The sequence below is a fragment of the Natator depressus genome, chromosome 4 (genome assembly GCF_965152275.1).
Source record: "Natator depressus isolate rNatDep1 chromosome 4, rNatDep2.hap1, whole genome shotgun sequence".
Lineage (NCBI taxonomy): Eukaryota > Metazoa > Chordata > Testudines > Cheloniidae > Natator > Natator depressus.
Genome location: NC_134237.1, coordinates 2,848,679 through 2,872,989, shown reverse-complemented (window position 1 = coordinate 2,872,989; position 24,311 = coordinate 2,848,679). Strand labels below are relative to the sequence as shown.

Here is a 24,311-nt window from a genome sequence, read left to right as displayed (position 1 = left end):
ACACAAACAACTGTGTAACTTCTTCAGAAGATGTTTCTTTCCTCCTCACGTTTTTCATGTTCGGTTTCTAACCCAAGGAGCTGGAGGCTCATCATTTTTGCAATAAGAGACTTTTTAAAAAAGCGTTCTTTCCTTTTTTGTAAAAGCTTCCAGCATGCATTTTTTTTACTTAATAGATACAAAATAGAATAACTGAGAGAAGAAGAACATTTAGGAATGTATTTAGTAGTACTTTTGAGACTTTGGGCATAGGACTATTTTTACTAAGGCTGCGTTGAAAATTTTAGAGCTAGGTCCGATTCTCTCCATTGTTTCACCTTGTGGATTTATTTATTCCTGTGCAGAACTGGTGTGAAGTGCTCCCAGCTCAGACTGGTGGTGCTTTGCACAAGGCTAAAGGACTCCTCAAGATGCAAGGCAATCCCACATTTTTTATTTCTGGAAGTTATACTAAGGTCTCTGAGGAGATTATGGGCCTAATTTTTCTCCTGCTCCATGGGTCTAAGTCAAGAGTAACCTCATTCCAGTCAGTGGAGTTACAACAGCATAACACCAGTGTAAGCATGAGGAGAATCCAGCCTTGTGGCCATTAGGAGTAATATGTATAGTGGCTATAGTGTTTGCAGGTTCCATGAGAGCCTTAGCCATGGTTTGTGTAACTTACAAACTCAGCTGATGGATGATGGGAGCTCTGTGAGGTTGTTGGCTGGAGCTACAGTCTCAGCTGAGTACCTGAAGGAAGTGGGGGGGGTGGGGGGTGCTCATCACATGGAAACAGGAACCGGAGAGGCTGGCTCCTGCTTAAGGGCAGGGGCCTTGGCTCGGTGCTTGTCAGAGCCAGAAAGCCGCTCCTAACCCTCTCCTCCAGGGAAGAGGAAGCCTGTCTTTACACCAGCACCTGCCTTAGCCTGGTCACAATTATGTGACCCTGTTCTCAGATATCACTCTGTGAAAGCCAGGTGCCCTTTCTTTCAGCCTCCATATTCACAGACTCTCAACCCACTCCAGTCATCAACCCTCATCTCTTCAGTCACAGGACACTCCCCAATCCAGCATGACCCTGCCACTCATTCCTCACCCATGTGGGACCATCCAGCCTCGCCCCCACCCTGGGGATGGCCCTGCTCACAGAATTGGGCACCTGGCTGATTTTACTTGCACACTGGTCATGCTCCCTGCAGCAGAGGCTGACTGAGGATGATGCAGGCATCAGAAAGAGCCCACTTTGGCTTTAGGATCTGAGTGGAATGTGCAGAGCTGGCAGTTAGAAAAATAATTGGCAGGATTCTCTCTCCCACCCCTGGCCCCTAACCTTTGCTTGAGTGCAGGGGGGAATGAGGCCCAAGTGGTGTCTTAGCCCAGTGCCAGCCAGCCCCAGCAGAAGCTATAGCTGCTTGGGGCTTGCTCAAGCATTACAGCCTTTACGTAAAGTTCTTAACAAGGTCAGCTGGTGCAGGAACGGTTCTGCCTCCCTCAGTCCTACCGTCAGAGAATCCCCTTACACCTGGGGAATTCTCTGCCAGTCCTGTTGAACAGGTTTTGTTCAATATCTTCATAAATGATCTGGAGGATGGTGTGGATTGCACTCTCAGCAAATTTGCAGATGATACTAAACTGGGAGGAGTGGTAGATACGCTGGAGGGGAGGGATAGGATACAGAAGGACCTAGACAAATTGGAGGATTGGGCCAAAAGAAATCTGATGAGGTTCAATAAGGATAAGTGCAGGGTCCTGCACTTAGGATGGAAGAATCCAATGCACCGCTACAGACTAGGGACCGAATGGCTAGGCAGCAGTTCTGCGGAAAAGGACCTAGGGGTGACAGTGGACGAGAAGCTGAATATGAGTCAACAGTGTGCCCTTGTTGCCAAGAAGGCCAATGGCATTTTGGGATGTATAAGTAGAGGCATAGCGAGCAGATCGAGGGACGTGATCGTTCCCCTCTATTCGACACTGGTGAGGCCTCATCTGGAGTACTGTGTCCAGTTTTGGGCCCCACACTACAAGAAGGATGTGGATAAATTGGAGAGAGTCCAGCGAAGGGCAACAAAAATGATTAGGGGTCTAGAGCACATGACTTATGAAGAGAGGCTGAGGGAGCTGGGATTGTTTAGTCTGCAGAAGAGAAGAATGAGGGGGGATTTGATAGCTGCTTTCAACTACCTGAAAGGGGGTTCCAAAGAGGATGGCTCTAGACTGTTCTCAATGGTAGCAGATGACAGAACGAGGAGTAATGGTCTCAAGTTGCAATGGGGGAGGTTTAGATTGGATATTGGGAAAAACTTTTTCACTAAGAGGGTGGTGAAACACTGGAATGCGTTACCTAGGGAGGTGGTAGAATCTCCTTCCTTAGAGGTTTTTAAGGTCAGGCTTGACAAAGCCCTGGCTGGGATGACTTAACTGGGAATTGGTCCTGCTTCGAGCAGGGGGTTGGACTAGATGACCTTCTGGGGTCCCTTCCAACCCTGATATTCTATGATTCTATGATTCCTTCCCAGCCAGAATCCGTCTTCTCTGCTGAGCAGCTGGGAGTAGCCAGAGCCATATGTTTTACCTAGAAACTGAGGACAATTGATATGGAAATCAGAGAGAGATTCTCTCATTTCTGCATGGTCGTGTTCCAGAGCAGAACCTCACTTCAACAACCAAGAGGCAGGGAAGCTTGGCCGCTTATATAAATTAATTAAAAAGGGACATTAAAGGATGTTACTGAATGCCACAAAAGCAAGTCTAGGGACCTCATCTCCCTAGGATAATGCATACGTCACGGCCTCTGTAGTGTACTTATGCACAATAAGGTGCAATAAGGACGAGTCTCCTCTCTCAACTTTAGATTTCCTTGATGGTGTGAAATGCCACCACCCACAACAATGGGTGGGGGAACTTGATGGGCCAAGGGACAATAGGTAGCCCCTCCCCCTGGAGTCTCTGCCATCTGTTGGCCAGCTGGAGGAGAGGGGTGCTGATTGGCCAGCATTCCCCACTTCCCAGGGTGCAGGAGCCACGTGGAGCCTCTTTGAGCTCCATTCCAGCAGCCCACCCTACCCCCTGAACTAGGAGTGGGAGCCTGGCCTGATCGATGCTGTGGGTGTAGCCAATTGCCTGTTTAGGGGGTCTGGAATGAATTTTTCTCCCATAGGCCAATTGGCAGAGGATCAGAGAGGTTTTTTTGGCCTTCTTTGCAGCACCTGCAAGCCACAATGGGTTGAATAGGAACGCGCTTAGCACCTAACTGCAGTACTGAGGTGCTGGTGTTTACTCATTGCAACTTGCGACTGGTTTCCAGTGCGATTAATAGAACAAAGTGAACGGTTTCTAGAGGTAAAATATCTGGGATTTGGGTGACGGGCCTTAGGCTTATGTGATAAGATGAGACCTTGTGGCCTTTGTGGGCTGAGATAAGGACTTGTGGCCGACATGGGTCGAGATCCTTATCCTTCTGCACCATCTGTCCCCCTCATGCGGGGAAGGGTGCTAGGACTCAGAGAACTGAGTCCTGGGGAGTGGGCTGAGGAGAGCCTTGTTATGGGCTATATGGTAAGGAGCCCTGTAACCCCCAATTTAATGCCTGGTATAGGAGAGTGTGGGTGATGGGCGGGTAGCGCCCCTTTCTTGTTTAATAAAAGTTGCAGCCTGCCGTTTAATTCCATGCATGTGTCTGTCCTCACTTTGCCTCTACGTCCATATCAGTTGTCTTTGGTTCACATGGAACATCTATGCAGTCATTCACCTGTACAGCGCCTAGCACAACGGGGCCCTGATCCTTGACTGGGGTCCTTTGGTGCCACCTCGATGGAAATAATCATCATTGTTCATGTAAGTGGGAGGAAATCCTGACACAGTTCTGCTCTCCAAGCCTGTGAGACTGGATATCACAACGCTCTGTCTGCAACTAGTCTGCTAATACTGTGGTCATAACCTAGGCATCACTTTTCCAAGTCTCTGGGCTACAGGGAATAATACGACTTCACAAGTGTAGATGGAAGAAGCAGGGAGAGTGATATGGCACTCATGCCTCCCAAGCAGTGATTCATGGTTGTTGGTCTCCAAAGGGAAAGGTAAGTGTTTTTTTAAAAACACCTGATTCCAGCACTGTATCGATCTCAGGAAAATAATTAAGTAAACCTCTCATTTGAGTGAAGTGGGGGAACAGTTTACATGTTTTGTTGTTGCAATTGTCTAGCTGGCACAGATTCTGCAAGGCTGGCTTAATTGTGCAAAAGTGCATTTGGAAAGTTGTCTTTGTAGAAGAAAGGGTTAGCAACTTCCTTTTAACGTACAGCTTAAATGATGTAGAAATCAACTAGGAATTGCAAAGAAATCCCACCATTGCAATACCAGTGCTCTTTTCTCCTGCTTTGCTCTTCTTATATGCCAGGCTACTGCCTGGAATGAATATTTAAAGCTGATTTCTATTAGTTTGTAAAAAATAGTGTTTAGTAACAGATTAAAAGGATGTGGAACAAATGAGAGCCTCAGCTATAAAGACTCCAGTAGTGGTGTTGAAATAATAGTGTCTGAAAAAATTAATTATAACAACTCACACCATCTGCAGATTTGCTTTTGTTGAGGTCCTCATAATGCATTGTTTCCCAATAATTACACAAGTATGGTATCATTTGCTTCACTTCTGCTTTTACAACATACATCATTGGCCCTGGATTTTTCCTGTTTCTCAAGCATCCCAGTTCTGAAAATGGCACTATTTCTTTTGTACTTTGTCTTGTACAGTTTATATAATACTGCTTACCTAAGGTTCTGAAAAATTCCCTTGAAGTTTTAGTTAAAGCACATAATAGATTATTAGACTTAGCCAAAGAAGGACTTGTACGTTACCGTTACATCCAATGATAATTTCCCCTTGTTGCTCATGTAACCAGTGTTGAAAGTGAGCCGGTACGGGCTGGTACGGCTTATCATTAAGAACCCACACTGCCCGTACCTAGGCCCCATTAAATCGCTGCCATGGCAGCACTTTTATGTCCCTGCCCCTTTTGCCTCTCCCTGCTGGTAGGGTCCGTACTGGCAGGGCTGCTGCCAGGGGAGGCAAAGGGGCAGGGACATTAAAGCGCTGCAGCGGCAAAGGAACCTGCTGCGCTTTGAGGTCGCCACCCTTTTGCCTTCCCTCCCCCCCCCGCCCTGGCCTCATTCCGGTAAGTGTCCTGAGTTACTTTCACCCCTGCATGTAACCCTTTTGCCAGGTGGAGCCAGCAGCAACCGGGGCTGGGTTCAATATCTCAGGGCTCCTTTCCATTGATGCAACACAGAACCGGCTCGCGCCCCCACCCTTAACCTGGGAAATTTACACACCATCCTTGGGTGCCTCGGAGAGGCAGTACTTTCCCTCTCACAAGCACAGAGTCTGAGTGTAGAAAAGAAACTTAATAAAAGGAGGGAAGTAACTCAGGAGTTAATTTGGGAAAACACCGCAAACAGGGTTCATAAACATAAACCATGAATAAAAGACCCACCCCCAAGTAAGTTGGGCAGTGTCCTTTTCTCCTCAGGTTCTTAAGTCCAGCAACCCAAAAGTCCCTTTCAAATTCCTGACCCTTCTCTGCACCCCTCTCACAGTTGCTGTTCTTGGTCAGTGCAGACCAGAGTTCAGAGGTGCATCTGCAGAGTTCATCTACCCCCCTGGGTGGGGGGTAAAGAGGCATCTTACTCACTCCACTCACTGGCAACCTGCTCTTGCCGCACCCCTCCACCAGCCACCCTGCCAACCGCTTTTCAAGCCCCTCCACCGCCCCCTGTGGGCTGCTTGTCACGCCTCTCTGCCGCCACCCTGCTGGTCACTCATTCGCCAGCTGACTGTAAGTCACCTTCTGCCTCTCTGCTGTGACCTCTGCACATCAGTCTCAGTGATTTTTGGTTCTTTTGCAGGCTGGGCAGAAACACAGCCCCATCTCAAGTGATTTCAGCTCTCAGTGATTTTAGCTGTTAGCAGGCAGGGCAGAAACATAGTCCTACCACAACTGGTTTCAGCTCTGATTGAGCATTTAAAATAAAAAAAGAGGCTCCTAATGAAGCCTATTTAGCTCTATTCTTTGAACAGTGAGGAAGAACAGGTTAAGCCAGTTTAGAGAGGACCCCTGGGATGTGGGGGGAGTTGTGCAGCCTCCTGACCAGGACACCAGGCGTCCTGTCCCCACCCCTCTTACTTTCATAGGGCTCTGACATTCGAGCCCCTGCTTAATGAGGTTCTTTCAACTGAGGGTGCCCTCTCTCATTTGGGACAGGTTAAGCCAGGGGTTCTCAAACTGGGGATTGTGACCCCTCAGGGGGTCACGAGGTTATTACCTGGGGGGTTGCGAGCTGTAAGCCTCCATCCCAAACCCCACTTCACCTCCAGCATTTATAATAGTGTTAAATATTTTTTTAAAATTTTAGTGTATAAGGCGGGGTCGCATTCAGAGGCTTGCTGTGTGAAAGGGGTCACCAGTACAAAAGTCTTAGAACCACTGGGTTAAGCACAGTCCTGCTTTCCTGTATTCCTATAATAATTACCACATTGGTAACCATACTTCACTATCCCTGCATTCAGTGCTAAGGTCATTTGTACCCAACACCAGCCAAAGTTGATCCTTTGACACAGCTGTAAATGATGAATATGTAAACAGAACAGGAGCAAACTGTATTTACATAAACATATCCATAGTCTCTTCCCCTCCCAGCTAGCTGTCAGGGAAGCATTCATTCAGACCCTGCTTACAGTCGCATGGTTCAAAGAGATACGTGAATGTTTTTTGTTACAACAATTAACCACAGGGAAGTGTGAGAGATGATGTGTACATTGCACTGTAGTTACATTCAGGATAACTACTAGGAAAACATACCCAAAGCTGTCTGATAACTAAGGCTTAAGTAGTTGGACATGCTTCTTTTCCCTTGCCAGTTATTTTATAGAGAATAAAGTATAGTCATCTACTTACAATGAATGCAAATAAATGATAGCACAGAATGCAGGCATTATCCAGCCTTTTAATACCCACTTTGTTTTTGTTTTCTTTGCAGTTTCTTACTTCTGTTCATATTCAAGTGACAGGTAAGAAAAAATAACGCGGCAGGCATCTGGAAACGCAAGTACATAACTCAGAGTCCTCTTCCTCACTCAGACAGAGCTCCCAGCATACCTAATGGGAGCTTTGCCTGAGTGTGGACTGCAGGCCTGGCTCCAAGGGGATTCATGGGGCTGGGGCTAAAGTCATAAATATCAGGAGGAAATGTCTCCTGCAGATGAGGGAACTTGAATGAGTAAATCAGTTATGATGGCACAACAACATTTCTTACAACGCTGATGTGCTTTTGGAGGTCTGTGTCAACTGGTTATTACAAGAAATAATGTAGGGGAAATTATTCACATTATTTCAGTGTATCACCTGCAAAAAATAAATCCATTCCATGATATAGATGCTTGTAATAGTGTGCAGGTATGTGGCGCTGACCCTGAGCGCCTTGTGAAAGAGCAACCTGTGAATCCAGGTGGTTTAATGTAAAAGACCATTCTGTCTCAACTAGAAGAATTTCTTACCAGAAATTCCCATGCATACAAAACTGGAGATGTGCTAGTTTTGATTATAATGCCCACATAAAGAATAGAAATGCATTCATTGTATGCAGAGGATTTGGGCTTATTTATTTTAATTTGTAAAAATCCCCAAATACTAGACCGGTATAGTCAATTTCATTATTTCTCCTGTCAATATGACTGCTCATGTGCTTAAAGTTACAGACTTATTTAAATCATTTGCTGGGCTGGGACTTCAGAGAGTCATTTTCTCCTGTTTGTGGGAGTCTTTCACGTGACAGCAGAGGAGAGAATGACATTTTTTTAAAAACAGGAAAATGTGATTCATAAAAAAACACAAAAATTGTGAGTGGAATTCAGGGGCAGGAGTGGGACATGAAAATACTTTTAACTTATTTCTTTAAAGTGACTACATTTCAAACTGAAGGTGAGATGTAAATTACAGCCATTCTGTCATTTTTAACAAACAGCATACAAGCAGAAGGTCGTCTTGGTGTTTTTCATGCTTCTTGAGAGGAATCTTTGCACAGAACATATTTTGTGAGGTGATTTGATTCTTAGGAAAACATAAAGTATTACAGTCAGACTTTCCTTATAATCCACTGGATATAGTTAGAAAATGGATCTAGGCCAACGTACTATATTGTGGATGAGTAAAGATTAGAGAGATACTAAGGAGCCTCTTCTGCTGAGAGGATGCCCAGTAATAATCTCATTTTCAGTAAACGAGTTTATCTACTGTTAAATTTATGCTGTGACAAGGCTGGAACTAAAAATAGTTCTATATGAAATTTTAATTGGCCCCTTGCTGCTTCTCAGGGAAAGACCATTGTAGAACAACTGGACTGGGAGTTAAAAAATGAAACTGATGCTTGGATCCTTAAAAGACAAGACCATATCTGGACATGTTCTGCCATGAGCTGAAGGCACAGGACCAGAGTTTCATGAGCAAATCCCTCTGAAGCTCATGGGAGTTGTGCTGATCTTTCTGAAAGCAGTTTGTACATGATGTGAGGATGGTAGAGCTTAAGTATAATTAGCACGGTCCATTATCTTGCCTCTTGCATCAAGTAAACAACAATAGACTGCCTAAAAGATAATCTGCTATTGCAGGCATCTTTCCAGCTTCCTGCAAGAGGCTGAGCTCCCCCATTCCCACTGACTTCAGGGAGAATTTACTGTGCTCAGCATCTTGCAAGAAGTTCTCAGCAGTTTCAAATCAGGCTGTGTCATAACCATAGGGGTAGCCTAAAATTCCTCCTTACCTGTAAGGGGTTAAGAAGCTCAAATAACCTAGTTGGCACCTGACCAAAGGAACCAATGGGGACAAAAGATACTTTTAAATCGGGGGGGGGGGGTGAGGCTTTTCTTTGGGTTCTTTGTTTCTGTGTTCGTTCGCTCTTGGGACTAAGAGGGACTGGACATCAATCCATGTCCTCCAAACCCTTCTGAACCTCTGAGTCTCTCGTATTACAGAAATTGTAAGTACAGCCAGGCAAGGCGTATTAGTTTATCTTTGTTTTCTCAACTTGTGAATTTTCCCTTTGCTGGAGGGAGTTTTATCCCTGTTTTGTTGTAACTTTGAAACTAAGGCTAGAGGGGGTTCCTCTATGTTTTGTGCATCTTTTGTTACCCTGCAAAGTTATCTTCCAACCTGATTTTACAGAGGGGATTTTTACCTTTTCTTTTTTTTTTTTAAAAAATAAAATTCTTCTTTTAAGAACTGATTGATTTTTTTTCAGTATCCAAAGATCCGGGGATTTGGGTCTGTGTTCACTTTGTAACCAATTGGTTAGGATATCATTCTCAAGCCTCCCCAGGAAAGGGGGCGTAAGGGCTTGGGGGGATATTTTGGGGGAACAGGAACTCCAAGTGGTCCTTTCCCTGATTCTTTGTCTAAATCACTTGGTGGTGGCAGCATACTGTTCAAGGACAAGGTGGAGTTTGTGCCTTGGGGAAGTTTTTAACCTAAGCTGGTAAAAATAAGCTTAGGAGGTCTTGCATGCGGGTCCCCACATCTGTACCCCAAAGTTCAGAGTGGGGAAGGAACCCTGACAGGCCACGTGCCCTTAAGAGAACCCAATAGCATAATCACATAGTACATGCATTCTTAACCAACATCTCTCAGACACTGCTCCAGCCCCACCCCCTCACCAGGCTGTGTTCCCATTGCCAGGCTAATAGAGGGCCTGATCCAACACCCACTAAAGTCAATGGTGTCACTGGGCGTTGGATCAGGCCCATAGTGCATAATTTATACACCTATTTCTGTTCAATTGCTAAGGGAAGTGTCACAAAGTAAAGGGAAGCCACCAGCCCCCTTTCTGCCTGGAGAAAGTGTTGAATAGACACCAAGGATGTCAACATATGAAATATGGGACTCATGGAGAAGGAGGAAGAATTTGATGGCACTTCATCTATTTAATTAGACTCTTTTGCCACTGACTTCCAACAAGCAAAGAGGTTGTTGACAGAGGACTTAGTCTGATTCTAATTCAAAGACCTTGCAAATACTATTGAACTGCTAAATCAATTGCTTGTATCCCTTCCCCTGATTGGATATGCAGTCTGAATATTTAATCTTGCAACCGCAAACATCAGTCAAGTGTGCCTGCCCATGCTTCAGACACTGTATAACAGAGACAGACAATACTTTGTTGGGAATTCTTGATAATTCAATGGTTGGTTTCAGAGTAACAGCCGTGTTAGTCTGTATTCGCAAAAATGTAACCATCTTACCTTCTTTACAGTGAAGCTTTTTGGGATAAGGACCATGCATTTTGTGTGTTTCTGCAGTGCCTTGCACATTGTGAGTACTAGCGGAAACAGGCAAACAACACTAATATTAACAGTAATATAATAAATTGATCTTAAAGTGTAAGCAGTTTAGTGCAGGGAATGTGACTTAATCTATACTTGTAAAGCACTGTGTGAATGGTGTTATTTAATAATCATGATGATAAGAATGCATGCACATTTGTGTGGTGCTTGTTCTGTTTATTTTTGTGTTGGCTGGGAGAATCTCTGAGCTCCTAGTCCTTGTGTATTAATGTCACAGTATTAAAACAATAGAAAGTGCTTCCACATCGGCCCATCTCACACTGATTCTGCATTGAAGTCTTAATCCTGAATTTTTCTGCGCAATTCTGGCCCAGACAGCAGACTATTGTAACAGAAAAAAACTGGATTATGAGTTCACCAGAGAACTGAGCAAAGGAGAAACTGGACTGAGAGGGAAAGAATTCTTACGTCAATATATGTACTGAAAAGATAGGTAATGTTATAGAGACAATGACTAGCCAGGCCCATTACTTAAAAAAATGAATGAATGTTCTTTTGTCACGTTGGCTTCATGATGAAAATCTTTGAGTGACTCAAGAATTATTTAAGGTTCAGAATACTGTAACACCTGCTCTATGCTTGTTTTAACAGCCTCTGAGTTTAATTGCTTATGTAACCTTGATTTGCATTTACTAGGATCAGAGAACTAGCAAGACCAAAGAAGCCTAAAGCAGCTTGGGAGAACTATAGTAGGTTAGTGGAAAAAGTACAAAGCTTACGCTGTATGGGCTTTGGGTTTCTTCTGCACTGGTGAGCTGTCTCCATCTAACATCTGGGAAAGACAAAAGAATATGACTTTTTGTTTACAGTGCTAGAGAGGTTATGTCTACAGTACAAAATTATTTCAAAATTATTCTATTTGAATTTTCTGAAGTGATTTTATACATTCGGTCTTGTGTGTCCCCACTAAAGCGCATGAATTCAGCGGAGTATGTCCACAGTACTGAGGCTAGCATTGAATGTTGGACCGGTGCACCGTGGGTAGCTATCCCACAGTTCCCGCAGTCCCTGCTGCCCATTGGAATTCTGGGTTAAACTCCCAGTGCATGATGGGGCAAAAATATTCTCGCAGGTGTTTCTGGGTGTGTGTCATCAGTTGCTCCTCCCTCCATGAAAGCTACGGCAGACAATCGTTTCGTGCCTTTTTGGCGTGCAGACGCCATACTGCTTTCGGCAGATGGTGCAGTACGGTGCACCGCTTCTCTCCTGGTACTATGATCCACCTCGCATTTCCTCTCGTCTTTCCATGTAATCTCTAAGTGTCTACATTCTTTCTCTTCCTCATCGACCGCTTCCGCTGCCAACTCTGCTCAGCCATCGTGAACCGAGCAGCACAGCTTCCACCGCCAACTCTGCTCTCCCGCTCTTGCCGCGCTACCAAGCTTCTCCATGTTGTCTGTCTTGGGCTCCCGTCTCCATGAAAGCTACAGAAGACAACCATTTCCCGCATTTTTTTTGGCTATCGTGAACTGAACAGCACCTCTTCCGCTGCCACTCTGCTCTCCTACGTTTCGCGCCCTTTTTCCAGGATTACCCATGCAGGCACCATAGCACGGCAAGCATGGAGCCCGCTCAGATCGCCGCTGCAGTTTTGGCCATTGTAAATACCTTGCGCATTATCTAGCAGTGCGTGCAGTACCTGCAAAACCGGGCGAGGAAGCGACGACAGCGCGATTACGATAGTGATGAGGACCGGGACACAGACGTTCCTAGAAGCACGGCATGTGGCGATTGGGAGATCATGGTGGTGTTGGGTCAGGTTCATGCCGTGGAACACCGATTCTGGGCCCAGGAAACAAGCACAGACTGGTGGGACCGCATAGTGTTGCGGGTATGGGATGATTCCCAGTGGCTGCGAAAGTTTCGTATGCGTAGGGCCACTTTCATGGAACTTTGTGACTTGCTGTCCCCTGCCCTGAAGCGCAAAGACACCAAAATGAGAGCAGCCCTCACAGTTGAGAAGCGAGTGGCCATCTCCCTGTGGAAGCTTGCAACACCCGACAGCTACCCGTCAGTTGGGAATCAGTTTGGAGTGGGCAAATGGAGCGGGGGACAGATAGCTCAGTGGTTTGAGCATTGCCCTGCTAAACCCAGGGTTGCGAGCTCAATCCTTGAGGGGGTCATTTAGGGATCTGGGGCAAAAATTGGGGATTGGTCCTGCTTTGAGCAGAGGGTTGGACTAGATGACCTCCTAAGGTCCCTTCCAACCTTGGTATTCTATGATTCTATGAAATCTACTGTGGGGGCTGCTGTGATGCAAGTAGCTAACACAATCATTGACCAGCTGCTATCAAGGGTAGTGACTTTGGGAAATGTGCACGTCATAGTGGACGGCTTTAATGCACTGGGGGTGGGGTGATAGACGGAACGCATATCCCTGTCTTGACCCCGCAACACCGGGGCGGCCAGTATGTAAACCGCAAGGGGTACTTTTCAATGGTGCTGCAGGCACTGGTGGATCACAAGGGACGTTTCACCAACATCAACGTGGGATGGCCGGGAAAGGTGCATGATGCTCGCATCTTCAGGAACTCTGGTCTTTTTGAACAGCTGCAGGAAGGGACTTACTGCCCAGACCAGAAAATTACTGTTGGGGATGTTGAAATGCCAATAGTTATCCTTGGGACCCAGCCTATCCCTTAATGCCATGGCTCATGAAGCCGTACACAGGCACCCTGGACAGTAGTCAGGAGCAGTTCAACTATAGGCTGAGCAAGTGCAGAATGGTGGTAGAATGTGCTTTTGGACATTTGAAAGAGCGCTGGCGCAGTTTACTGACTCGGTTAGATCTCAGCACAACCAATATTCCCATTGTTATTACTGCTTGTTGTATGCTCCACAATCTCTGTGAGAGTAAGGGAGAGACATTTATGGTGGGTTCGGAGGTTGAGGCAACTCGCCTGGTGGCCAGTTTCGCACAGCCAGACAACAGGGCGATTAGAAGAGCCCAGCAGGGCACGCTGCACATCAGAGAAGCTTTGAAAGCCAGTTTCATGACTGGCCAGGGTATGGCATGACAGTTGTGTTTGTTTCTCTTCAAGTTACCTGCCCCCTGTATATATGAAAGGAAATAAAGTCACAATTGTTTAAAAACTGTTCTTTATTATTTGTTGCACAACACATTTGAGAGAAATCAGAAGATAGACTGGGGGAGGGGGGTACTGAAGGAAGGGGGTGGAGGAGGAGGGAAGGACAAGTCCAGAAAGCAAATCAAAATTTTGGATATGCCAGCTTTCGCTGCTTGTGCAATCCTCTGGGGTTGAGTGTGTGGGTCCCCGCAGCCTCCCCCCCCGGCCCCGTGTTCTTGGGCATCTGGGTGAGGAGGCTATGGAACTTGGGGAGGAGGGAGGGCGGTTATACAGGGGCTGCAGTGGCAGTCTGTGGTCTACTGTCTTTCCCGCATTAGATCCACCATACAGCGGAGCATGTCAGTTTGCTCCCCCATGAGCTTGACCATAGCATCCTGCCTGCTCTCAATACGCGCGTCCCTCCTCTCTTCGTGTTCATTTAACGCTTTATGGGACTCTGCAATTGTTTGCCTCCACACATTCATCTGGGCCCTGTCAGTGCGGGAGGACTGCATGAGTTCGGCGAACATGTCGTCCCGAGTTCGTTTTTTCTACCTTCTAATCTAGACCAGCCTCTGGGACGGAGTAGATAGGGGCTGCGTGGAAACATTTTCACCTGCGGGAGGAGAAAAAGGGAGGGTAGTATTTTAAAAGATACATTTTAGAGAACAAAGGGGACACTCTTTCTCAGTGAAACAAGCAATTCATAGTACACAGCACATGTTCTTTCTGTACAAGGTCACATTTTGCCTCTTAAACTGAAGTGCCTGACACTTTGGTGTGAGTAAGCCATCACACGTGGCTGGGCAACAGAATTCAGCTTGAAGGCAGACATGGTAAGCCCTAGGGGCACACGGGGTTCTGCTTCTTCCGCATTCATTTCAATGCTTTCAAACTGCCAGGCCCCCTTTCCCATAGCAAGCAATGCCTGGTGGGTTTGCCATATCAAAGGAGGGCCTGCGGGCTCTCTGGGATGATTGCTTCACACAACACCCCCCAGCCGCCCACACACCCCCACCGCGTGGCTCCGATGAGGCTCTGAGCAGCGATGAGCCCTTTAAACTAAATGCGAACAGCCCAGCGCGGCTGGGTTTCCACCCACCACGTGGCTCCAATCAGGCTCTCACTCACCAGAAGTGCCTTCTCCAGGGTCATATTCCAGGAGCCCGCCTTGGGAGTGGGGGGAGGCTATTGGGTCCAGCGTTAAGACTGGTTCCTGGCTAGGGGGGAAAACAGATTCCCCACTTGCCCCCTGTGCACTGTCCTCCTCCTCTTCATCCTCCAATAACTCATCCTCGTCGCTCCATGCAACTCCCCCCTTGCAGACGTCCACGGACAGTGGTGGGGTAGTGCTGGCGTCACCCCCCATAATTGCATGCAGCTCACGGTAGAAGAAGCATGTATGGGACTGTGACCCAGAGTGCCCGTTCGCCTCCCTGGCTTTTTGGTATGTTTGCCTGAGCTCCTTGATTTTTGTACGACACTGCTCTGTGTCCCTGGAGTAGCCTCTTTCTGTCATGGCCCTGGAGACTTCAGCGTAAGTATTTGCATTTTTTTTTTTTTTTTTTGGAATACAGTTCTGCCATAACAGATTTGTCTCCCCAACATGTGATGAGATCCAGTACCTCCCATTCGGACCATGCTGGAGCTAGTCTGCGAATCTGGGACTGCACGGTCTCTTGTGATGGTGGACTCTGCATGGTCGCCTGTGATGGTGGACTGTGCTGATGGTGACCAAACAGGAAATGAAATTCAAAAGTTCCTGGGGCTTTTACTGCCTACCTGGTTAGTGCGTCGGAGTTGAGAGTGTTGTCCAGACTGGTCACAAGGGAGCATTCTGGGATAGCTCCCGGAGGCCAATAATGTTGAATTGTGTCCACGGTACCTGTAACCCGGAACTGTGATCTCGATTTTAGCGCTACTCCACTTGCTGAGGTGGAGTACAGAAATCGGATTAAAGAGCCCTTTAAATCGAAAAAACTGGTTTGGTCGTGTGGACGGAATCAGTTTTATTTCGAATTAACTCGGCTAATTCCGAAATAACCACGTACTGTAGACCAGGCCAAAGTTCACCCACAGCAGCTGTGGTCAGGCTAAGACAATCCAGGGCCCTGAATATGTAGTGCCTACACCTTAATTTAGCTCCGGGTGTGGTCAGGATTACTGTAGTCCTCAAGTTTCACCTGCCACTTGGGTGGCTGTGCATTTTGCCAGTTCTTGTCGTGCCTGGCCAGTTCTTGTTCCCCTGCACATTTTGGACAGTTGGGAGGAGAGCAAGGGGAGACTTATCAACCACCCTTACCAGTGTGTTTAAGGTCTGGGAGATGGAAGATGGCCTCTCCTGAAAGTGGACGTGGCTGGGGATGGTGGGATGGAGCAGGTCATGCTGTTCCTCAGGAATGTCATTGAGAGGGCTGCTCACATTGTGCAGCGACAATGGTTGAAACCAATAAACATGCACGTTGCTCCTCAGTTGTTTTGCAAATTTGGAAGAGCATCAGAGGCTCAGTGCAAAGCTTAGTTTAGTGATCATCTAACCGTGAATTTTGTTTCCCTTTTGTTCCCTGTTTTAACAGTAGGTTAGAATGGGGAAACCAGCAGACAATTTGGCCCCTCTCCCTGAGTGCTTTGACGGCTCAGCCAACGCCAAGAATTATGTCTCTGGCCAAACCCAAGAAAATTTTCGATGGTAACCTTCAGCGCAGGTTGGTTGTATTCAGGAGCGCTCTTCCTTCTGTTGGAAAACATTCACTAATGAATGCAACAGCTCAGGGTTTACTGATAATAATCAATACAAATAAAGACATGACAACTGTACAGAGGTGAATCCAGAACAGGAGAAGAAATCAGAAGTTTCTGCACTTTCACATTATGACTGTAGCCCAATCCACCATGAACAGCTTCCCTCTGAGATCAGCTCAGCAGAGCTGCTACTGAGTAAAGCAGTTGTTCAGTTTTGCCATCTTAAGGTCTCTCTACGTTTGGCTGAGTTCTGCAATTTTCTGGATGAAAAGGGGCTGCAGAAGTGTAAAGCATTTATTATAAATGTCTCTACATAGACTGTTTTTTCAATGGCTCCCTCTATTTCATCTTTGTGGTTGTTCTGGTCACTAAATGTTGCTGAGATTTTCAACATAGGACTAATGATTCTGGGTGCCTTCATTTTCAGGTGGCCAATTTGAGACACTTTAAGGAGTCTCATTTTTTCAGAGGGCAGGCGCTCAGCACTTTCTGAAAATCAAGCCCCCCTTTTAAGGTTATCTCAGGTTGAGCACCCAAACACAAGTCAGCAAATCACTGGTCACTTTTGAAAAATCCCGATTTTTCATAATAGAAAATCTTGGTTCTTCATAATATAGTCTCCTCCTAAATATATGTTTGTTCCAAAAACTGGGAGCAGGTTGATTTCCAAAGGGAAATTGGGAAGGTTAAGTTGTATTTCAGTTTTAATTCAGGCTCCCTCCAAAACCTGGCAGGCAATACAGGGATTAGGTAGAAGGGTGGAGCCGCTGATGGGCTGTGAGAAGGGTATGACTCACGTAATGGGAAGCTGTTGTTGCTGGAGCAACAATTTGTCGTCATAGAATTCCAGTGACACCAGGTTCAGTCTAGTGCCAATTTGATCTTGGTTTCCACATGGCGTGTGGCTTTGGAACGGAACGCTGGGTGTTGTATGACATTTGACTGATGGTGGTTGTGTCTGTGTAATGTGTGTGGGTGTGGATTGTTACACCCTGGCCCCAATGCAAGGCCCTGTATCCTATGCAGCATTAGACCTGGATTTATGTGGCACTGTCCCCTGCCCAACCTATCACCCCTTCACTGTTCACCCATTTACTCCACTACCTGTCCCACATGCACTGCTACTTCAGAGGCATAACAATCCAGCGGCTTGAGGGTAGAAGGAGCAGAGTCCTGCTGCATCATTCGTTAGCTGGTGTGCGGGGCCAGGTGGGAGGACTGCCTGGGCAGAAGCTCTGGACCTGCTGTCCACTCCCCCTTCCTTCTCCCCACCACTGTAAGAGCCCAGGGTTCTCTATAGTGACTTGCTAAGTTGCACAGGGTTGGCGCTGTCTTTGATCTCTCCATTTCCCCTGGTGTGCCGGCCCCTGTACCCAATAGCCTTCAGCAAGCCACAACTGTCCTGTCTTGCACATGCTGTTTGATGCCCCATGGCTGAGACCCTTGGAAGCAATGCCCTGTGTGCTTTCCTAGACCATAGCCTTCTCTCCTTCATGGCCCTGTTGTTCCATGAGAAGAAGGAGAGAAGCTAGATAATGGCATATGCATCCTTCAGCAAATCGTCTACATTGTGTAAATTCCCCCTGTGTTCAACAAACATCCCTGTGTCACATGCTGATGAAGAGAATGGAAAGATATATGAATTAATAGGGTTGAATTTATAGCATGGAGTTTTGTTAACATACCAGACCGCATGTGATGATATCAAAGAGGAGCCAGTACACCAAATGAGGGCATATAGACGAGAGCACACTATTGTCCAAGGAATGTGGCTGTAAGGCAACAAATTAACCAACCTACTGCCAACAGCTTGCAAGAAGAAAACAGGCCCTAACAAGTGTTATTACTGAGCAGTGTTATTTAGTTCCTCTTTCAAAAGAGGGTTGATCACAAAGCCATGTACATACTTAAAATGCCCATCTTGAGGTGTAGGTGAATGATTATTACCACTATTGGTTATATTGAGGTAACGAATCTTCAGTTTCATTAACATCTGCCAATTGTATTTGTCATAAAAAACCAATGGAGACTCCCTTCTCCAGATGATCATTGTTTTTCATAACTTATGGATTTGATGGAATAAGGCAAAGCCAGGGGACAAACTGGCCGTACGGATATGTAGTTCAAAGTTGTTCCAGGGGGACAATGCCCAAATTTGCAGTTCTCTGGTAGCAGTTTCAATAAAGTCACAGAAGAATAAACAATATTTTTTGCTTATCAGTTGCTAATCATTGAATTCATTCACCAGTCCCTTCCTAAAGATTCACTGTCCCCGATGCTTTGTAGATCCCAGGGGGATAACTGGAGATTTTTTAGCGGAAGGTTTCTCTAAGTGCTTATAAGTCTCAATTCATTTTTGAAATAATTACTGGAGGGGGTGGTTTTGGTGAGGAGACTAGGCCAAAGCTCTGTCAGGGTATAGAGTAGATTTCTAGCCCCTGAGGAGCCATAAAACCCATGAGAAAGTGTCTCTGCGTTTCTTGTGCTGTTGAATATAATGCTCAGTAGCCAGAATAAGGATTGGGGATGTCATGACAATACAACTGTATTTGTTTCTCTCTTGCCATTGCCACTAGTTTCTTGTCTCTTTCCTGCTCAGAGTTAATATAAAACACTGATTTACAAATACAAAACAAAATGCCAGTGTTAAGTAAAGTGGGTATAGTAGGTGGGGTGAGAATTACAGAGAAACAATTGGGAATCTGGATTACCGCATTGTAGTCCCATCTCCACCACTGGCCTTGAACAAACCTCGCTGTGTTTCATTTTCCCCATCCATACAGTGAGGATAATCATCCTGACTCCACCTGCCAAGGGGATTGTTATGAGGCTAAATTAATTCCGTGCTTCTGAGACCCTGACATGAAAGGAGCTATAACAGTTCAATATGTTATTAAATGTTATTTATACTTAGACTGATTCTAATTTACATGCTTCAGAGATATTGTGGGATTTGTATTATGAAGTAGTTTCTTAAAACTGCCCATAGAAAGGACTACATTTTCAGCCCCCCCCCACACACACACTCCTTTGTGCATGCAAGCAAGCAGGTATTTGCTTGGCCAAATCAGGTAATCCCATGTGCAAATACCCATTTGTTTATGCATTGTACCTAGTTTGAGTACAGAAATGTGGATTTTTGCATGTGGGATGTCTGCGTATGGATTTAAGTTATCCTGGTTTGGCCATGCATGCTTGTTGTCACTGTTTTAATGAGGTTATGGTCCTGGCTGACTCTCTTCATTACTTCTTCCATGACATTCCCAAAGGCACCTCTTCCTGTACAGCTGTGGCCGGATGTCAGAGATCTGGCAGCGCCCACCGTTGATGGATTTAGCTTTACCGTCGCCTCGAATATTGAAGTTGGCAGAACCTAAAAAATACCAAACAGTGTACTTAAAACAAAGGTAAAAGATGACACAGCTCTTATTGTGCTACACATGTTTCAAGTGGGTTTTCAGCATCATTAGCATTCAAAAGCAGTTTGTCTGGTTGGAGTAGGAGCAAAACGAACAGGACCAAAAAAGGGGGAGAGCAGAGGTGCTGTGCTCTGTGTGGCACTTGCTGACGATCTGCAGCTAGCTGGCTGCTGTCATCGTGTGGACATGCCTCCTTCCAGCTGCCAAACTGGGTTGAAAGAAGCTAAGCGTATAAGCTTACATGCAGTGCGTTCCTCACATTGCCTGCATAGATGTGAATAGGAGGGCTGAAAGTTTCTGTATTTGTGTGGCCAACAAACTCCACACTTTGAAAATGATTGCGAACCATCCTAGAGAGCACATCATTATGTTAGGGACTCCAAAGGCAAAATAGGTGGTGTACTTGGAATAGGCAAGGGTTATAAATGTGAGACAAGGATACATTTACCATAAACACGTATTCATCTGATGAAAAGAATAGAACACTGGGTCATATTCAAAGCACAGTCCTGATGGAACAGACCCTCCATAGTACTGACCATAGCGTCTAAGAGAGTGCCTTTCTCTCTGGGCTTGGCTAGATTAGGGAAAGAGGTGAGGATAGGTCAGGCTTAGCTAACAAATATTAGCTGCCCCTGACTAGGGCAGGCTGAAAATAGTGAATCCAAACTGTTGGGTTTTTTTACATAAAAATGGGTTTTTGACAAAATGAAGTTTTTTGCAAAAAGCTTTCCATGGAAAAAATGTATTGTTCTGCCAAAAACCAGAATGGCGGAAATGGAAGTGTTTCAGTTTGGAAATGTTGCAGTGGTGCCTCATGGGCATTGTAGTTCTGTTCCCTCATGTCTCCATTCTTCTTTATCTACCAGGCACCCTGGTAGGACTGCATTTCCCAAGGTGTACCATGGCCAAGGACTCCATGGTACACTGCCTCCTGCCTCCAGAAAGGGAGGTTTGGTGCAACCAAGGAGCCCAACTTGTGGAGGAGAAAGAGAGCAGGAGGCATCTGAACTACAACTCCCATGGGGTGCCGTGGCCACATTTCCATATAGAATTTTTTCAGTTTTGGACAAAAAAAATCTAATTATTCTGTGGAAAATTAGATGAAAATGAATGTTCTTTCCATGGGGAGACAACCTCCTTTTTTCCGAACAGCTCTTCCCCTGGCCTAATGTACACTGCTTTCCAGGTCTAGACGAACCCTGTGTGACCATAACCTCCCTTAGCAGCTGCATTCCTCAGCATCTGTGCAGCTGTCAGGCTTGAGGGTGATGTTGGTGAGAGTGGGAGACAGGGTGTGAGCAGGGCTGAGGAGATGAGTGACCACTAATCTGGCTGCCTTCAGAAGGACATGTGAAACTCACCTGTTTGGTATAACTTCCTCAAAGAGGAAGAGGTATAACTCACCTGTTTGGTATAACTTCAAGCAAAGAGGAAGAGGAGGAAAATGAGGTGAAGAGAGGAAGGGGAGAAGAGCTAGTGGAGGGGGGGCAGGGGTGGGTAGGGGGAGGAAAAAAGACGAAAAGGAAAGAAGAAAGGAAACTGCCTGACTTCCTCTGGGGAAGTAGGGAAACAAATTAAGCCCTGGGCTTGGTTATAACTCTTGGGGAGAGACAGATTCTGCTGTGATGGCCCCACTATCAAGCTCTGGGTAGACAGAAACCATCAGAAATGGTGAACCTGATCATAAGAATTCTCTGCTCTGGGTCCAGTTAGGGTAGCAGCTGGGGGACAGGTATAGAATTCTTAAGAGCTTTCCCCTGCAAAGTGCAGTCCTGAATGGCTTATCTGTTTTTAGCACAGAGAGATGGGCTAACCAGGCTGCAAGTTGTTTGCAGTGTAGAAAAAGGAAGGCCCTATTTATGGGGTCTCCCAAGAGAAGCAGAGGCAGAGTGTGCTAGGGAAACAGACAATCAAAAGTAGGAGGCAGTTTACTCGCAACTGTCCATCACCAACTTTGCAGCACCAGGTCGTACACTGCATGCACCTTTAAGCTGGGAGCTGGAGTCGTTAGGTGAAAGTCAATGGGATTTGGGCACCAGTTCAGGCCTACTTCGAATGCCCATATTCCTTATTTTCAGCTGCCGCCTTTTGCTTCTTCACCGAGTGAAAATGCACCCCTTCCCCCATTTTGTTAAAAAATGTTCCCAGCCTTTGACCTGAAACATGGAGTGTGTCCCCTTTGCTTTGTGACGGGGAGAGGAATGAGATGGCAGGGTTTCCCCTCGTCCACACAGCCGCTCATTGTAATTCCCTGGCTCTTTCTTTTGATCTCATTCACACAGTCACCCTAGTTCCTTTCGTTTATTTGACCACTGGAGTTCTGCACCAGAGCAGCTAAATATTCATGTACAAGGTGGCTTAGACCACATTTTGGTGTAGAGCTGATGGTTTTGCATCATGGCGAGGCACGCGGTGGTGGAGGATTTAGCAACGTAGGTAACAAAGAGAGCAACAAATCACTTTGCTTCCCAGCTCTGTAATGTGAGGCAATTCAGTCTCAGGGTGGAGCACCCCCGGTTCATCATGTGGACCCCAGATCCCAAACCTCATGCCTGAGAGAACCCTGCTAATCTCCCAACCCCTGGGTCCCTCAACAGCCCTCAGGGAGGCAGCCGGAAATAAAGGCTGCACTCAGCTATCACGTCAGTGGCTTTATGTGGGCAGGACAAACCCTGAAATAGCACAAGAGACCATTTGTGGGCCCGTGGTGAGTCTCTCATCCTCCTTCCAGCCAGAGCACAGTGTACTGAGTCCCCAGAGCCCAGACATACAGATCAGCATTCACTAGCCCAAATAAGAGTCCATCCGACCTCCAGCTCCAGTCCCAGGACAGGCACCTCCTGCCCCTGGCAGCACAGGCCAGGGTCTTGGTTGGGTGTGAGCTGGGAGGGTGAATCCTGGTCTCTGCTGCATTGCCTGGTGTCCATCTCCATGTCACTGGGCTCCTCACTGGATCCAGGTTGTGCCTTCAGCCTTGCTGTGCCCATGCCCCCAGCCTGCTCCCTGGGCTGACCCCCAGCCTGCAGGGCCAGGCTGTACATGGTCCTGCTCCCTCCCGCAGCAACATGTGCTCCCCACCTAACCCCACAGTCTTCTCCAGCCCCACCCCTGTGCCCACCGATCGGCCCAGAGCCTGCCAGGGCTGCAGGCAGAGCTCCTGCTCTGGAGTGGCATTCCCCTCCTCCAGTGGGGAGTAGGTTGGCCTCAGGCAGTCAAGCCAGCCATCCCTTAGCCAGCAGAGCTCTGGGGCCAGCTCCCCTCTCCGCCTCCCCAATTCAATCAGGGCTGGTGGGGTAGGACTAGACCTTTCACACTGGACCCATGTCCATGTGGAGTGGGGGCTCCACACCCAGCTCACTGCTTAGGAGGGTGACGGGTCCCTCAAGCACACACCTACTCCAGATATTTTCATGCACTCCTTAAGTTACATTGTCTCTATGGCTTTGGTTTTATTTACACCAGGCATTAAATGAAAACCAGTTTTAGGGCTGGTTGTTACAGCATTACCACCACAATCCTTGTAGACAAACAGCTACAATAATTCTGCAACAATGTGTCTAGTTTAATTCAAATAAACAAACCTATTCTGGGAACGCCCTGAAGCTGTGTCCATATTGCGTGTTTGTGTTTTTCTCTAGGCCTCGTAGCTCTCCGGTGTGGCCCGTGCCAACAGCTGCGCTCACCTGTGAGGCTTCCCAGCGGGTTCAAGAACTTGCTTGTCCGAAATCAGTGCATCCAGGCTTCGAGCTAGACAGAAAGGTGATCGTGATGTTCAGCCAAACTGGGAAAAGGGAACCATTGCTCCTCCCTGTATCGGCTTTCAGCAACAGATTAACTTTGGTTGCTGCAGCCCGAGGTTAGCCCCGGAATAGACGCGATGGCCTGTTTGCACTACAGAAACAGCTGGATGGTTCCACCAGTTCAGGAGATGGGGCAGAAGTTGCTTGATATGCTTTTTAATTACTAGGTTAAGAAAGTTTGCCAGACCTGCCGTGGCTGCTTAGCCATACTAACTGATGTCATTTTTAAAGCGTCTTTTTTCTTGTAGTTTAGTGGTGACTTAAATGGTAGCCCATTTGCATGATGTCTTTTTTTTATTGCTTTGGTTGGTTGATAAAGATAATAGGGGTGACAGAATACACGTAAACTTCTGTAAGGGTTTTGACTTGGTACTGCATGACATTTTGGTTAAAAAAATATGATACAAAATTAACATGGCACACATTAAATTGATTAAAACTGGCTAACTGATAGGTCTCACACTGTAACTGTAAAAGGGGAATCATCACTCTTTCCTGTATACAGCTTGGGCCTTTGATCTTGGCCTCATGTAACAGGTGAAAGAAAAGCCCGCTCCTCAGCGTGGAGCTTCAAAGAGCTTGGTTTTTGCGTAACTGGAGACAGGGAATTTACATTCACTTCCCCCGAGGCATTTCCCAGGAAATCCCCTTCACAATTGCCCATTCTCGTCTGGCACATTGTTCAGTATAGTCCTTTGATCATTCACGCCTCACATCACAGCTGCCCCGCCCCCAGAGAGGTTACATACTATCCTGCCCCACGATAATAACCTTTCCATTTAATATAATGGACCGCAAAGATACTTAAACTTAATTCAGTAAGGTCTTCCAAGGATATTGCAGGCCATTGCCACATCTCGCACTATTCCAACACAGGGAGAAACCTACTTCTGCATTTTGCTCACATAGC

General features: G+C 46.5%; 1 protein-coding gene across 1 annotated transcript in view; it reads left to right on the top strand.

The window, feature by feature from the left end:
• SPMAP2L (sperm microtubule associated protein 2 like) overlaps positions 1-24,311 on the top strand; it is a 42,411-nt gene that overhangs the window by 5,621 nt on the left and 12,479 nt on the right. Inside the window, exons 3-7 of the mRNA XM_074950259.1 lie at positions 7,015-7,045; positions 11,006-11,062; positions 16,014-16,142; positions 19,449-19,586; positions 23,240-23,360. Coding sequence (XP_074806360.1) covers positions 7,015-7,045; positions 11,006-11,062; positions 16,014-16,142; positions 19,449-19,586; positions 23,240-23,360 — 476 coding nt within the window. The remainder of the gene's footprint in view (positions 1-7,014; positions 7,046-11,005; positions 11,063-16,013; positions 16,143-19,448; positions 19,587-23,239; positions 23,361-24,311) is intronic.